At 39.5% G+C, this 16,795-nt stretch overlaps 1 protein-coding gene across 10 annotated transcripts in view; it reads left to right on the top strand.

Moving 5' to 3' along the window:
* PLS3 (plastin 3) overlaps positions 1-16,795 on the top strand; it is a 93,219-nt gene that overhangs the window by 51,239 nt on the left and 25,185 nt on the right. For 9 of the 10 annotated variants that reach the window (XM_032250755.1, XM_032250761.1, XM_032250754.1 and 6 more), the window contains one exon: positions 11,251-11,414. In XM_032250755.1, coding sequence (XP_032106646.1) covers positions 11,251-11,414 — 164 coding nt within the window. Of the gene's footprint in view, positions 1-11,125; positions 11,145-11,250; positions 11,415-16,795 lie in introns of those variants that run through there. The other variant, XM_032250763.1, reaches the window with a different exon arrangement.

Below are 16,795 nucleotides of genomic sequence, written 5' to 3'. Positions count from 1 at the left end.
GTCTCCACTCAGTTTCTAGCTCTCAGTAAATATTTCACTGATTGAAACCTAAGGAACTATATACATAGCCTTTTGATGTACTGGGATTTTTGTCATTATCGCTTTTTTTTTTTCTTGTCTTTTTGTTTTTTTTCCTTTTTGTGGAAAACGGGGTCTCGCTATATTGCCCAGGCAGGTCTCGAACTCCTGGGCTCAAGCTATCCTCCCGCCTCTGCCTCCCTAAGAGCTGGGATTACAGGCGTGAGCCACAGCACCCGGCTGTCATTATTAGCTATACATTCAGAGGGCCTTTGTTGTGAAGATTTTCATTACAGTGGAATTTATTATTAAAAAGGTTTTTGCCATTAAATTGTAGCATATGAAATTTATATATATATATATTTTTCAGCATAATAAAAGCTTGTGTATACACCATCTTTCAGAAACTCATTTAAGGACCCAGCTGAGTCTTTCAATTTTCTTTAAAAAATCTGTACTTTTAAGTTGTTGTTAGTTATACAGAACCCTCAGGCAACTGTCAAAGGTGTTACAGAAATTTTTTTTCTAATTCAGGGACACTTCATTTTAAAAACAAGCTCTATAACCTATTATCCTGTGAAGGACAGTTGTTTCCTCTCCATGGGGGTGGGTTGGCAGAGAATAGGAAAGACTACTTTGTCCCAGTTCAATTGCGACAAAATATGGAAATCATTAGATGATTTTCCCCATCTATTAACAATAATAGCCTTGATTATCTCCTTAGAAATTCAGCAAAATCATAGTGTGTGGAGAAAATCTCTGTAATTATCACTAATCATAGGTTTTGTTCAATCAATTAATAGTGCTTTGAAACTCTCTTTACTAGCAATAAATTGAGTATTAGAATTTAAAGTTCTCTTTTCACTCACTTTCTGCACCTGCTTAGTTTTAAGTTCCAAGCTCATGTAATTATTTTAATTTTTTCAACAATTGTTTCTAGTGCTTCCCAGTAGCAGAAACCTTAGTTCCCAGTTTTTGTACTTCATGTTTCAGTTTTCATTTAAATGCAGTAATATATAACTTTTTCTAAAGAAGAATAAAACCTTTCAAAACACTTAGGTATTAATATTTTACCATCTAGAAACTGTCTTTTACATTCTAAGCCTTTAATCTTGCTGTGGAAGCTCGTGGTCATTTGGATAATTACGTGTCATAAAGACAAATTCATGTAATGTAAATTTTCGCAGAGTTGCTTTAGTACTGCAAACACTTTTAAATTTGCCTTTTTTCCCTCCTGAGCACTCACTACTGAGGTTTTTTAAACATGAATTCAGCACTTTGGAAATAAAAGAATATTGGGGTTTCTTAAAATGACTAGGAATAGTGTGGGTGTATTCCTTTGAGGTTTCCCACCAAACTAAGCAAAAAAATTTTGGTTGTGTTGATTGTAGCTATACCAGACTTGTCTCATCCCAGGAGGTTGAGTTGTTTCAAATTACTTGATATTCTCTAGTATATAAAAACCACATCAGGATGATGCCACAAGGAAAAAAAAACCCAACAAACATGGTGCTTTAGTTAATTTACTTTTAGTATTCAATAAATCGACACCAGTGCATGTTTGTTTAATTATGCCTTAAAAAAAAAGATAGCCCATCTAAAAAAAATGAAACTAGTCAGTGCTCTTTCATTGTGCCATCTAGTTAATTATCTATGGATTATTAGAAGTATAGGTCTCGGGATAGTCAGAAAACCATGTTTTGAAGGTGTGGAAGCTAGTTAGGAGTACACATGTGTGGGTGCATGGGTAAAAGCAAGAGCACATGTGTGTGTGAGAACACACATGTATTTTTAAAATGAGAGTTTCAGCAGGGGAAGAAATGATGGCCAAACTGCTGGAAATGTTGAGTAAGAAAAGGACAGATAAACATCTTTGATTGCCTGGTCTCACCCTCTAAACTTGTCCAGCTTTCTGCTGAACTTGACCTCCATCTTTGGAAATCCACTAGTATGGTGAATTCTAATGCAGCAACCTCCAGTCTACCCTTAGCTGGAACTCATTAAACTGCCTCTTATATTTGCTGCAGTGAGCTACCTCAAAAGGTATAAGTTGTGAGAGGCAAACCCCATGTTTAGCTAAGCATCTGGAGTTGTTTAGCAACTGCCTTGTCTAAGGTTTTAATGCCTAATGAAAGCTTGATTTTACTGCTTAGATCTTAAGAAGGAATATAGTTTAAATTCTGCTGCCTAAGTCTTTTGACCGAGTCTTAAATCAGTATTTTGTGAGCTTTCATGGGCATTAAGGATTGTGTGTATATGTGTATAAATCCATTATTGTTAGATAAATAGATTCCTTTTGTCATTTTTTTAGTGTAGAAAATTCGTAGACTATGTTGGTCAAGCCAAATTGAACTTTTAAATCCAGCTTTTCCAAAAGGATATTTCTTCTTTAAGTCCTAATGAGCACTGTCTTGAGTGGGCTAATAGAGAGGTCACATGTGTGTTGCAGATGAAGGCACACAATGTGTGACCTCCTCATAAAGAAAGACACCAAATTTAGACAGATTCAAGGATGTTTAAAGCAACACACATACACACACAATCTGAGGGTCAAAGAAAATCCCAGTCTTTCTTACTGTCAAATTTATAAGACAAAGCAGTACCCCAAAAGACGCGTTTGAAGTTATAGATTGCAGCACGTACCACCTGAACATGGGCAGTGTAAAACAGCAGCTAAAATCAAAACCACTTGGATTCTGGCTTAGCTTTCTCCAGACAAGTACTTAAAATAGCTTAAATAACAGGATGCAAGGGGAGGGAAAACATTTCCTTTTAAGGACATGCATTCTTGGTGTGATTCAAACTTCTGCAGGAACATGGCTGTGTAATAAGTTTATTTACTTTAAGGTTACTTGGGGAAGGGCGGTGCGGGAGTTAACTAGTATTTAAAATAATATTTGGTAAAAGGGAAAAATGTTTCCTTTAATACAAAATGCAGATTGAACCTACATGTATCAAGAGGGGGTCGGGGGAAGGACACTCCTTGTAACACTTGGTTCTTTTCTGATGAATTCAGTAGTCAGTATGAAAAATGGGCCTGTCTGGGGCAGCATTGGGAGCTGCTTAGTGATTTTTTTTTAAAGTATCATAATTTTCTTCTTTTTTAAAAAAAACAAACACTTGGTCAATTTACTCAAATTGAGCCCTTTACTTTCTGCCGGAATTGTATGCAGTGGTAAGGTAGAATTTCCTTTATCCAGCTTGTCCTTAATGTCCACCCATACTGACCATATTTTCTGAACCAAAAGTTTGAGATGTGCTGGCATTGAAACTGCTCTGTATAATATAGGCAGTATGGTAATTTATGTCTACTTTATCAGCTTGTTGGAAACTATGATGCTGGAACAGAACAGTCTTCAAAACAGAGTCCTTCCCACTCTATGCCAATGTATAGTTAATGAGGAAATGGCAAGTGAGCCAAAAAGGAGTTGCAGAATATTGGCAGCATGAATGAGAATATAAAGGACTGCCATCATGCCTGGTGGTTGTGATTTTAGTTTCCAGTTGTTAAAATGACTTTCAATCTAGGTCTGTGTATTTTGGATCAGTTTATTATTAACTTCTCATGTTTATGTCAAAACTCAGAAGAAGAGAAATTTACCATCAAACACACTAAACAGCTACATTCTAATTCCAATGCTTTGTTTTAAAATGGATATTTTAACCACAAATAAGGACATAGTCTTATGATTTAAAAAAAATTAAACTGTCTTTTTGAAAAGCCTTGCCTCATTATTCTTATTCTTTTTGCTTGTGAATAGCAAAAAATTATCCAAAATTCATTTGGGGTTATTTGGGAATCATTCATGTACCTCAGCTATTTTATTTTATACATGAGGATAACATGACTCAAAGACTATCATTTAGCCAGTTTTAAACAAAACTACTTTTCTCTAATATAGAAAATTCGATTGAATAGTCATCAGCATTTGTGTTTATTTTTTTAAATTGCAACAAGTTTACCAGGCATGGTGGCTCACACCTGTAAACCCAGCACTTTGGGAGGCCAAGGTGGGTGGATCACAAGATCAAGAGATCTAGACCATCCTGGTCAACATGGTGAAATCCCCTCTCTACTAAAAATACAAAAATTAGCTGGGCGTGGTGGTATGTGCCTGTAGTCCCAGCTACTCGGGAGGCTGAGGCAGAGGAATCGTTTGAACTTTCGAGGCAGAGGATGCTGTGAGCAGAGATAGTGCCGCTGTACCCCAGCCTGGGTGACCGAGCGAGACTCTGTCTCAAAAAAAAAAAAGGCAACCCGTTAGTCTTAGTACACGAAAAGTTATGAGCACCTGATGAGATGGAAGCCTTCTAAAATCCCATTAGGCTACCTTTTTTCTGACCTTCCAAACCACATTAGATCTTTGATAATGTTTAAGGATGTGTTTTTGGTTTTTTGACTGGGGGCTGGAAATAAAATTAGCATAAAACACTTTAAGAATAATTGCATGCTATTTTGTCTTTCAAGTACTTTTCCAGCTGGGTTGTTTTGTAAAATTAATTGCTAGCTGTGTTTTTAGGCTCCCTCTGCCTTCTTGTTTAAATTGAAATTGTGTTTTTCAAAATATATGATTTAAGAGCTCTAAGAAAGGCTTGATATAATTGATTCATGCTAACACTAAAATGCCATTGATCATAGGAAGTAGTGTAAGTTGAACTAACACCAGCTGCTAAAATATGGGAAAATGGCAGAATAGGTAAAACTTTTAGAAGAGGACACACATTCTTCTCATCCCAGTAAAGAAATAAAGAGGAAGAATAGGTATTGAAAGTGACTCAAAATTTTTACAAGTATTTTGTAGCCACAGTTTCAAGTAAGACCCAGGGGTTCCGTTTGATTCATTTCTGTATCCTTGGAATCTGCCCAGTGGTTGTCTACTCACATGGTAGGTATTTAATTTGACTGAAGTGTGACTCATACTTAAACAAGTGTGCATCCCCTTTCTCAACAAAGCCAAAGCAGGTTTCTACATTTGGAACAAAAGAGATCCTGACCAGGGAGCCATCACTGGTTATCCACTTGGGCCCGCCCTGATGGGTGTGTTCACTTAGAAAACCAAATTATAGATCTGAAGGCTGCTGGGTAGAGACAGGATTAGAACAAAGGGAATGAGATTGAATGTTATTGAAGAGATATTTCTGTCAAGATTTGGTTTCTCGATGAATTGCCATTCAGTCTTTGAGTGCTATTTCTGTATTTTTGTCACTGTTTAGTTTTGTTTTTAAAATGCCCGTCTAGGATGAGAGCATTCTTTCCTTGGTCAATTCTTGAGAATCAGTGATTCTACAAAAATAATTTTTTTCCATTGGTTTTTTTTTTGGGGGGGGGGGACGGAGTTTCACTCTTGTTACCCAGGCTGGAGTGCAATGGCCCGATCTCGGCTCACCGCAACCTCCGCCTCCTGGGTTCAGGCAATTCTCCTGCCTCAGCCTCCTGAGTAGCTGGGATTACAGGCACGCGTCACCATGCCCAGCTAATTTTTTGTATTTTTAGTAGAGACGGGGTTTCACCATGTTGACCAGGATGGTCTCGATCTCTTGACCTCGTGATCCACCCGCCTCGGCCTCCCAAAGTGCTGGGATTACAGGCTTGAGCCACCGCGCCCGGCTCCATTGGTTTTTTTTTGGAGGTGGTGTCTCTGCTGCCCAAGCTGGAGTGCAGTCGCACAATCTTGGCTCACTGCAACCCCTGCTTCCCAGGTTCAAGCAATTCTCCTGCCTCAGCCTCCTGAATAGCTGGGACTACATGCGCATACTGCCACGCCTGGCAATTTTTTTGTGTTTTTGGTAGAGACAGGGTTTCACTGTGTTGCCCAGGCTGGTATCAAACTCCTGACCTCAGGCAAGCCACCCGCCTCGGCCTCCCAAATTGCTAGGATTGCAGGAGTGAGCCAGAGCGCCTGGCCTTTTTTTTTTTTTTTTTTTGAGATGGGTGTCTTGCTCTGCCGCCCAGGCTGGAGTGCAGTGGTGCCATCTCAGCTCACTGCAAGCTCCGCCTCCCAGGTTCAAGCAATTCTCCTGCCTCAGCCTCCTGAATAGCTGGTATTACAAGTGTGTGCTATCACGCCTGGCTAATTTTTGTAATTTTAGTAGAGATGGAGTTTCACCATGTTGGTCAGGCTGGTCTCGAATTCCTGACCTCGTGATCTGCCCTCCCGCTTTGTAATCCCAAAGTGCTGGGATTACAGGCGTGAGCCACTGTGCCCGGCCTCCATTGCTTATTATATACAAAAGATTGTGCTAAGTATTGGGGTGGGAGATACAAAGATTTAAAAGAATCTTAATTGTGAGATTTGCAGCCTGATAAGGAAGTTTGTCATGTAATGACAAATTCTTATTCCTCCAATTTCCTTTAAAATTTTCTTGTCCTTTTCTAAAAGCATCCATTACTACTACCCTTACTTCGAAATGGAATTTCCAAACGTGGTTATCTTATGTTAGTTATGTTTTAGAGTGGCTACTTCCGGCATCTTTTAATCCCATCAGTGAACTGTCTTCTAATTAATGCTCAAGAGAGGTTATTTCAGGGAGGGTTCATGCAAATAGCAATTCTGCCTGTGACCCAAATTTCTGGAGTTTTTTATTTATTTTTTCTTTCTTTCTGAGACAGTGTCTAACTCTGGTGCTCAGGCTAGAGTGCAACGTTGCTCACTGCAGCGTCGAAATCCTGGGCTCAAGTGATCCTCCTGCCTCTGCCTCCCAAAGTGCTGGGATTACAGGCATGAGCCACCAGTCCCACTCACCAGACTTGTATTCTAATCTAATACAAATAGGCAGCCAGATAGACTTTCTGGGCCTTAGTCAGTTTCATATAGCTTTGAACCCGCTGTAGTTCTCCCATGTCTAATTTAAAACATCTCTACCTTCCACTTCTATTATACCACTGAGAATACAAAAAGAACAATACCTGTTATATGCCTATTATATACTCCAGTCTAAACTACAGTCAAGGCACAGTGGCTCATACCTGTAATCCCAACACTTTGGGAGGCCAAGGTGGCAGGATTTGAGGCCAGGAGTTTGAGTTTAACCTGGTTAATATAGTGAGACCCTGTCTCAACAAAAAGTTAGCTGGGCATAGTGGTGAGAGCCTGTAGTCTCAGCTACTCAGGAGGCTGACGTGGGAGAATTGCTTGAGGCCAGGATATCAGGGCTGCAGTGAGCTATGATTGTGCCACTGTACTCCAGCCTGGGCAACAGAATGAGACCCTGTCTCTAAAGATTTTTTTTTTTTTTTTTAATAAATTGGCTGAACTTGGTGACTCATGCCTGTAATCCTACCACTTTGGGAGGCCGAGGCAAGCAGATTGCCTGAGGCCAGGAATGCTAGACTAGCCTGGGCAACATGGTGAAACCCCGTCTTTACAAAAAAATGGAAAAAATTAGCCAGGCATGGTGGCACACACCCATAATGTCCTAGCTACTTGGGAAGCTAAGTTGAGAAGATCACCTGAGCCTGGGGAGGTTGAGGCTACAGTGAGCCAGAATTGGGCCACTGCACTTCAGCCTGGGCAACAAATTAATAGCCAAGTTGAGATAAGACACTGTCACATTATTCCCACTGTGTGTCTCTTCAAGCATGTATGCTGTGTTTCTTTCACTATGCCACACTTATCCTCTAGTACTGAGCTCCATTGTAATTTTACAAAGGAAATAGGAAGAACAGGTTGGTATATGCATGGGAGCAGGTGGATTTAAACCCAAGACTTTCATACAAGAGCCACTAAAATTTTGCCACAGTGCCATGGGGATTACTTTGTTCTTTTAGCAACTGCAGACATTATTGATGAATTGATTTCTATGTAGAAACACTTTACATGTAGAAATAGAGTTTGATGTATGACCTTTTATAAATCCAAAGAAAAGAAAGTGAATATATGCCTTAGGGAAATTAAATGCTTTACCTCAGAGGAAATCTAAGTGATTTTCACACTAAGTATTGAGTGGTTTGTTATTGATGTTTTAAAAGTACAGATATGTTGATTAGCTAGGCATGATGGTGCCCACCTTTGGTCTCAGCCATGCGGGGGATCTGAGGCAGGACAATTGCTTGAGCGCAGGAGGTTGAGGCTGCGGTGAGCCATGCTCGTACCACTCCAGCCTGGGCAACAGAGACCCTGTCTCAAAAAAATATAAAAGTAAAAATAAAAGTACAGATGTTTTAATTCATAGATTTAAAATGTAGTAATCAATGTTTAAGAAAATTTGATACTTAAAATAGACTGCATTAAAACTAAACATAGAATTTCATCAGCATTCAAGGTGTTGGCAAGATGGTTCCATACAGTATATTTAATATTTTAATTTAATTTAATTTTTAATCCCCCAGAGCATTCCTGCAAATTGCAATTTTAGTAATTGACCAAAAATTTGCTCATGTGAATTATACTTAGATCACACTTAGAAAGAAATTTCAATGTATTCCATGAAATATATTGGTCTAGCAGAACTTACATGATCAGCTAGCTTCCTGATCTTATCTCTCATTTTCTCCCTTGTTCACTCTACCCAAATCATATTGGATCTTTACTTTTCCCAAAACACACCAGACACACTGCAGCATCACTGACTTTGCATTTGCTATTCTCTACCCGAAATCTCTTGCCCCAGATAGCCATATGATTTGCTTACCTTACCTCAGGCAAGTCTTCATTCAAATATAACCTCACCAAAGTGGCCTTTGGTAGCACCACCACCATCCTGCCCCCTAATATCTCTATAATCTAGGTTTACTCAACTTCAGCACAATTGACATTTTGAGCTGCATAACTCTGTGTTGTACATACGGAGGAGGGGTCATGTCCACTGTAGGATATTTGGAAGAATCCTCAGCCTCTACCCACAGTATGCCAGGTGCTTCCTCTCCCAGCCCAACACCCTTCTCCCATTATGGCAATCAAAAATGTCCCCTGGGCGCAAATTAGCCCCAGTCTAACCCCTTATAATGCTTTTTTCTTTTTCTTTTTAAGATGAAGTCTTTCTCTGTCACCCAGACTGCTGTGCAGTGGTGCAATCGTGGCCCAGGTTCAAGTGATTCTCCTGCCACAGCCTCCCGAGTAGGTGGGACTACAGGCAGCTGCCACCACACCCAGTTAATTTTTGTATTTTTAGTAAAGACAGGGTTTTGCCACGAGGGCTAGGCTGGTCTCAAACTCCTGACCTCAAGTGATCCGCCTGCCTCGGCCACCGAAAGTGCTGGGATTATAGGTGTGAGCCACCATGCCCAGCCTGCTTTATTTTTTTATAACATTTATATTGTTAAATTATATTACATTTTATAGTCATACCTCATGTTATATGTCATTAGAATGTGAGCTCCTTGAGAGAAAAACTTTCTTTTGTTGGCTGTGATATTCCCAGTATCAAGATCAATACCTTGTACAGAGTTTTTAAGTAATGTGTCAAACAGATTAACTATTCACAGTACATTTTCTTTTCTTTTCTTTTCTTTTTTTTTTTTTTTTTTTTTGAGATGGAGTTTCACTTTTGTCACGCAGGCTGGAGTATAATGGTGTGATCTTGGCTCACTGCAACCTCTGACTCCTAGGTTCAAGCAATTCTCCTTCCTCCGCCTCCTAAGTAGCTGAGATTACAGGTGCCTGCCACCACACCAGCTAATTTTTTGTATTTTTATTAGAAACGGGGTTTTACCACGTTGACCAAACTGGTGTCGTGACTTCAGGTGGGGTGACCTCAGGTGATCCGCCCTCCTTGGCCTCCCAAAGTGCTTGGATTACAGGCATGAGCCACAGTGCCTGGCCACAATACATTTTCTTAAACAGTGCTAAGGTCATCTTGAGTCATTTCTCTATTCAGGTTGTTTCCTTCTAGTATAATTAAATTTACATATGAAAATCAGTGGGACCAAAGGAATAAAAGGCATTATGAACAGAAGATATTTGAAATTACTTGTGAACATCAAACTTTATCCACAAAATAATGTACTCAAGTGGTTACAACCCTCAGGACATTAGCCGTTTTCTAAATCAATTAACTTTTGGTGATTGATCAGGTGTTTTTTCTATTTTTAAAAGTTTAAGAATAAACTTCATTTAATCAGCACTTTGAGACATACTCTGAGAAACTTCAGTAGTACAAAAATTAAAAGGTTTTTATAGAGTCATGTTAAACATCTGCGTTCCTCAGTAGTACATTGATTTTTATAAACTATGTTTGTCTTATATTAAGGTTTGTTTACATTAACACTTAAAATAATGGGCACTGAAGGTGATTCCTTAATTTCAGGTGTACATTGAAACAGATTCAGCATTAAATTCATAAAACTTCTGTTAGAGCAATGGAAGAATAAGAAACACAAAACTCCGGGCCAGGCGTGGTGGCTCACGCCTGTAATCCAAGCACTTTGGAGGCCAAGGTGGGCAGATCACCTGAGGTCGGGAGTTCAAGACCAGCCTGACCAACATGGTGAAACCCCATCTTTAAAAATAAAAAATAAATAAATAAAATAAATAAGAAACAGAAAACTCCTGTAGTTACAGTAGAAATTATTCTATACCATACAAGTGTTTTGTAGGTTTATGATCTATTAATTCTTTTTTTAAAAATCCTGGCCAGGCGCGGTGGCTCACGCCTGTAATCCCAGCACTTTGGGAGGCCGAGGTGGGCGGATCACGAGGTCAGGAGTTCAAGACCATCCTGGCCAACCTGGTGAAACCCCATCTCTACGAAAAACACACAAAAAAAATTGGCCAGGTGTGGTGGCTCACACCTGTAATCTCAGCACTGCGGCATGATGGCAGGTGCCTGGAATCCCAGCTACTCAGGAGGCTGAGGCAGGAGAATTGCTTGGACCCAGGAGGGGAGGTTGCAGTGAACTGAGATCTCACTTCTGCAGTCCAGCTGAGACTCTGTCTCCGAAAAATAAAAAATGAAAATAAAATTAAAATAAACTCATCTATAAAAAAATCCTATTAGTTCCAAGTTAATAATAATTGTATTAACCAACTATGCTTTCTTGAACTTAGGGATGCTCTTATCAAGTAAATCTACTTAGGCATTGCTTAAATCACAGGATACATGATGTAAAACCTTGCTTTTTCCATTAAAATGTCAATTTCCCTTTCAAACAACCTCATTTCCACACAGTAAGAAAACATTTTATTTAGGTGAGCTTATGAACTGAGCCTCAAATGAAGGGAAATACTCTTAATAAATTAATTTGCATCTCTCAATTTTTTTTTCCTCTTTTGCTTGTTTTCCTTTTTTACAAAGATCTCAACAGCAACGGATTCATTTGTGACTATGAACTTCATGAACTTTTCAAGGAAGCTAATATGCCATTACCAGGATATAAAGTGAGAGAAATTATTCAGAAACTCATGCTGGATGGTGACAGGAATAAAGATGGGAAAATAAGTTTTGATGAATTTGTTTATGTAAGTATGTGAAAATTCATGATTATTAGATGTAATAGATACTCCTTTGTCTAGTGGGATGTTATAGTATTAAGTACTATTAAGTTCCTAAATATTAGTACTGTTATAACTAATAACATTTCTGTCATCCTCCCCACTAAATTTACTTCTTTTAGCCACTAGAATAGCTTAACAAATGAATTGAGAAAAAGAACACTGCAGAAAGAAAGATGTAACACGATGCTCCTTGTATAAGGTGAACAGTCTCCTTTCATGGCATCATTAAAGGGCAGTTATCGAAGTGCTAAGTGACATCTTTGAAGTGTTTTCTCTCCCATGGTGAACAGTGTACGCCAAAATTTTAATGATACACCCTGACTCACAGTCTCGGAAGCTTCCTGAGCTGAAATTTCTGATTAAAAAGTTGTTTTCTACTCTTGTGGTAGGGGTATTTAACTGAATCATTTTCTCTAGGATGATAATTTTGATAATTAAAAGTTGGAAGCGTATCTTTTTAGTCCATTGGAAGAGGCATTTAAAATGTTTGCTTTCTTCTCTAGTTTCATCAAATATTCTTCAAGGTTAGGGGCTGAGTTTTTGATTCCTTCACCCACCCCCCACCCGCCTACCCCCGCCGCTACTCCCAGCACTTAGTCTGGTGTTCTGTACTCAGTGCCTGGAAAATGTATACTTGGCACGTGGTTCTCCAATGCCTACCACTATTGGCTGCTAGCAAGTGAGGTCTAGATTTTTTAGACTTATGCCATTTTCAGCCTGTATTTATTGACAGTGTATTTGAGATACACGTTAAAAATAGCTGGCCGTAACTCCAGCACTTTGGTAGGCTGAGGCAGGAAGGGTCTCTTGAGGCCAGGCTTTCAAGACCAACTTGGGCAAGATAGGGAGACCTTGTCAGCTTAGGAAACTTAGAAAGACCCCATCTATGCAAAAAATTTTAAAAATTAGCCAAGCATGGTAGCTCGAGCCTATAGTCCCAGCTACTCAGAAGGCTGAGACAGGAGGATTGCTTGAACCCAGTAGCTTGAGGCTGCAGTGAGCTATGATAGCACCACTGCCCTCCAGTCTGGGTGACAGAGCAAGACCCTGTCTCTAAATTAATAAATTAATTAATTTAAAAAATAAAAGAATAGCTGTCACTTCTTCCCTTAATTAATGATACCCTTAAGATTTTATTGGTGTATTTATTATTAATTTAAGGCTGAGTTTGACTAGATCTTAACTAGGAATTCCTTTCAGTATATCACAAACTAGTTATCAGTGCGTATTATTTATCACAAATGTCCTAGCACTTTTATCCTCCTTTTTCAGGGTTTATTTTACCCCAAGACAACTGAAACAATAACATTATACTCCCATCAGTAACTGTGGCTCACCATAGCAAGTGAAATTTTGAAATGTTGTCTCCAGTTAGAATTAACACCTTTAGAACACTGCAGTAGTTCAAGAAGCAAATTGACCAAGTAATGATGCCTACTGAGCTGACAGCATTTTGTGATTGTTTTTAAAATGCAGACCTGTTGGCCGGGCTCAGTGGCTCACGCCTGTAATCCCAGCACTTTGGGAGGCCAAGGTTGGTGGATCACAAGGTCAGGATATCGAGACCATCCTGGCCAACGTGGTGAAACCCTGTCTCTACTAAAAATACAAAAATTAGCTGGGCGTGCTGGTGGTGCATGCCTGTAATCCCAGCTACTTGGGAAGCTGAAGCAGGAGGATCACATGAACCCAGACGGAAGAGATTGCAGTGAGCCAAGATCACAGCACTGCACTCCAGCCTGGCAACGGAGCAAGATTCCGTCTTTAAAAAAAAAAAAAAAAAAAAAAGCATACTTGTATCATAATTATGATATAGTTATTGCCATTTTCTTTTGAAATACTGATTTCCTCCCACCATTTTTTTTGTCTCCAGTTATGGCCAAAACCTTTTGTTTTGAATTCTGTGTTCAATAGTAAGTTGCAGTTTGTTTGCAATTTGAGCACTTGCATGTTTTCTGATGTATCACTTGCCCCGCTTTTAACTGCATGTTTAATTGTGAATTTAAAGTAGTTCAGAGCAGCAGTTAACTATGATTGGCTGTTTTTGATAAAATTTATTGCTCAGAATTTTTTAATCTACTAGAAAGAACAGACCTAAATCATTAGGATTTGCAGTGTGTCATTATTATTAAGGACAAAATTATGAAAGTGTCTTTGAAAATTATCTTGGGGAAATTGTTAATTTTGTAGATTTTGAAATGTAATTTCTACACAGCTATTTGGCTTTTAAGGGAGGAGGTGTGATTACCTTAGTATATTCTTCAAAAGTAAAGACCATGCACAATAATTTTGGCAACACCAGGGCTTTAAAAAAACAACATTCATGAGGACATTTTAGGTTAGAATATACATTTTAGAATCAGAAGAAATCATTATGTTTACATTCCTACACTTTTCAAATGAAAAGAAACAAATAAACTTGGGTTTCTGAAAAAGGAAGCGACTTGCCCAACGTTACACAGAGGACTACTGGCTTTTTCCAAGCACCTTCCTGCTATTCAAGAAATTTGAAATATCAACAACAGTAAAGTAACCTGCCTGAAGTTTCAGATCCTACTGTTATGACTGTATTAACCAAATGTCTGTCCACACCCATCTGCCTTATCATCAATGAAACATCTTACAAATTGTCAGGCAAAATATGGGTAAAGCTTAGTTATCCAAGAAACAGAGAGCATTTTATTCCTGTCAGATATTAGCATAAGGAAATAAAAATGTTCTTGCTTGTTGTGTTTTTGCTTTTTCTTTGAACTGTTGCTTGAGGGGTGTTAATTGCAAACCAAGCTACAAACAAAAACAGTTTATGTTACTTTCAGAGAAAAGTGTGTGTGTGCGTGTGTGTGTGTATGGCAAAAAACAGTCCCAGAATTATATGTATGTAAACTTTAAAGGTGAATATTGGCTGGGCGTGGTGGCTCATGCCTGTAATCGCAGCATTTTGGGAGGCTGAGGTCAGGCATTTAAGACCAACATGACCAACATGTAGAAACCACGTCTCTACTAAAAATACAAAGTTAGCCAGATATGGTGGTGAATGCCTGTAATCCCAGCTACCCTGGTGGCTCAGGCAGGAGAATTGTTTGAGCATGGGAGGCGGAGATTGTGGTGAGCCAAGATTGTGCCATTGCACTCCAGTCTGGGCAACAAGAGTGAAACTCCATCTCAAAAAAAAAAAAAAGTGAAAATTAAATTTAATACCCTGCTTTTTAAAATTCTAAATGCTTCAAAACTAAAATACTGGATTTTTTTTGAAAGAAAATTTGTATTAATAATTTTTATTTACAGAAAACTCAACAGTGTACATTTAACCCAGTTTAGTGGCAAGTTCTTTAGCCTTTGCCTTTTCAAGCTTGGCGATGCGAGCCACAGACTTGGGACCCAGGACATTGCCTCCCCAGTGACGGCGGATCTCCTCGTATCTATCGTTGTAATTGGTCCTAATAGCTTCCACCAGCTTAGCCAAAGCGCCTTTGTCTTCCGAGTTAACCTGTGTGAAGGCGACAGTGGTGCAGGTCTTCCTATGGACTTGACATCCCAGTCTTGCTTAACCCCTTAATAATGCAGTGAGGGACCCCGATTTTATGACGCAGGGCAGGCAAGAATACAGCCAGCTCGATGGGATCCACGTCATGTGCAATTACCACCAGCTGAGCTTTCTTGTTCTCCACCAAGGTGGTGACAGTATTAACTCCTGCTTGAAGGACAGGTGGTCTCTTAGTGGGGACGTCCCCTTTGCCAGCAGCTTTCTTCTCAGCCTGGGCCAACAGCCTCTACTTCTGTTTTTGCTTTGTCTCTGGTCTGTACTTGTGGGCCAGGTTAAGTAACTGAGTAGCTGTTTGACAGTCCAGTGCCTGGGTGAACTGGTTAATTGCAGGAGGCACTTTCAGCCGCTTATAGAAGATAACTCTCTTCCACTGCAACCTGACATAGCGGGGCCACTTCACAAAGAGGGTGAGGTCTCTTTTGGGCTGGATGTCCGGTCCAATGCCAAAATTCTTAGGCGTTTTCTCAAATGGGATTCATAACTTTCTTGGCCTCCTGCTTCTTCACGACAGCAGGGGCCGGAGCTACCTTCTTCCCCTTGGCCTTCTTTCCTTTCTGCATTTTGGGCAGCGAGAGGAGAGCTAAAATACTGGATTTTTATGCTTACAGGATAATAGGACTTTTTTTCTTTGATTGTTAAGGAATATTATGGCACTTTAAGCAGAGCAGTTAGCTGCTCAGAGCAGTCCTGGACATATAGTAAATGCTATATAGGTGTTGTTGGGGTAGATATTTCTTTAAAAAAAGTGATGTTTTTCAAATATTACTAAGTTTAGGCCTATAAGACATTCCCAGAAAATGGAAAAATTCAAACCTGCTTCTTTGGAAACATTTTGGAAATAAGCCCCAAACACTGGAAGCCAGCGAATTCTTTTTAAGCAATTCTTTCTGCAATCTTTCTTTCTTAAGTCATATGCCTTTGGATTGTTTTGATTTGGCCACTTGTCCTGTGTTGAGCTAACTCTGGGGTCAAAAGAAGTTAGCTGGTTGCTGAGCATCTTTGAGAGAAAGGCGGTGAAACTTAATAAAAGAATAGAAAATATATATAATCCGTAAAGGAGACTGAAAAAGATGTATAGAGCAACAGTGGATAGAACAACAGTGGATATTGCTTCCTGAAAAAAGTACAGCAGGAATTAGCTCACAGATGATAAAGCAAGTCTTTCCTTGTGGAGGGAAAACAGCACAAAACAGTGAGCTCATTAGTATCACAACAGGCAGCTTTGAAAAGATTCATTGAGAAGACTCCAGCACAGTAGTCAGTCCTGTGCTATCTCTGATTTCAGAGATTCCTTGTTAAGCCAAAGCTTGTACTCAAATAGTTTTATCATCGACTTAAGCAATTTCTTTATGAAAGTAGAAAGTAAAATGCAAATTCTTGTGTAGTGAATCAATATCATAGACATATAAATCTTCAGTTCTTTCTTACAATTTTTACTTTTTTTTTTTTTTTTGAGACGGAGTTTTACTCTTGTTGCCCAGGCTGGAGTGCAGTGGCGTGATCTCAGCTCACCACAGCCTCCACCTCCCAGGTTCAAGGGATTCTGCTGCCTCAGCCTCCCCAGTAGCAGGGATTACAGGCATGCACCACCAAGCCCAGCTAATTTTGTATTTTTAGTAGAGATAGGGTTTCTCCATGTTGGTCAGGCTGATCTCGAACTCTCAACCTCGGGTGATCTGCCCGCCTCGCCCTCCCCAAGTGCTGGGATTACAGGCATGAGCCACCATGCCTCACCCATTTTTACTTTTTTTTTTTTTTTGAGACGGAGTTTTGATCTTGTTGCCCAGTCTAGAGTGCAATG

Source organism: Sapajus apella, unplaced genomic scaffold, assembly GCF_009761245.1.
Source record: "Sapajus apella isolate SASKATOON/1434 unplaced genomic scaffold, GSC_monkey_1.0 scaffold73, whole genome shotgun sequence".
NCBI classification, from domain to species: Eukaryota; Metazoa; Chordata; class Mammalia; order Primates; family Cebidae; genus Sapajus; species Sapajus apella.
Note: the sequence above shows the minus strand (reverse complement) of the source record. Positions and strands in the feature narration are given on the sequence as shown.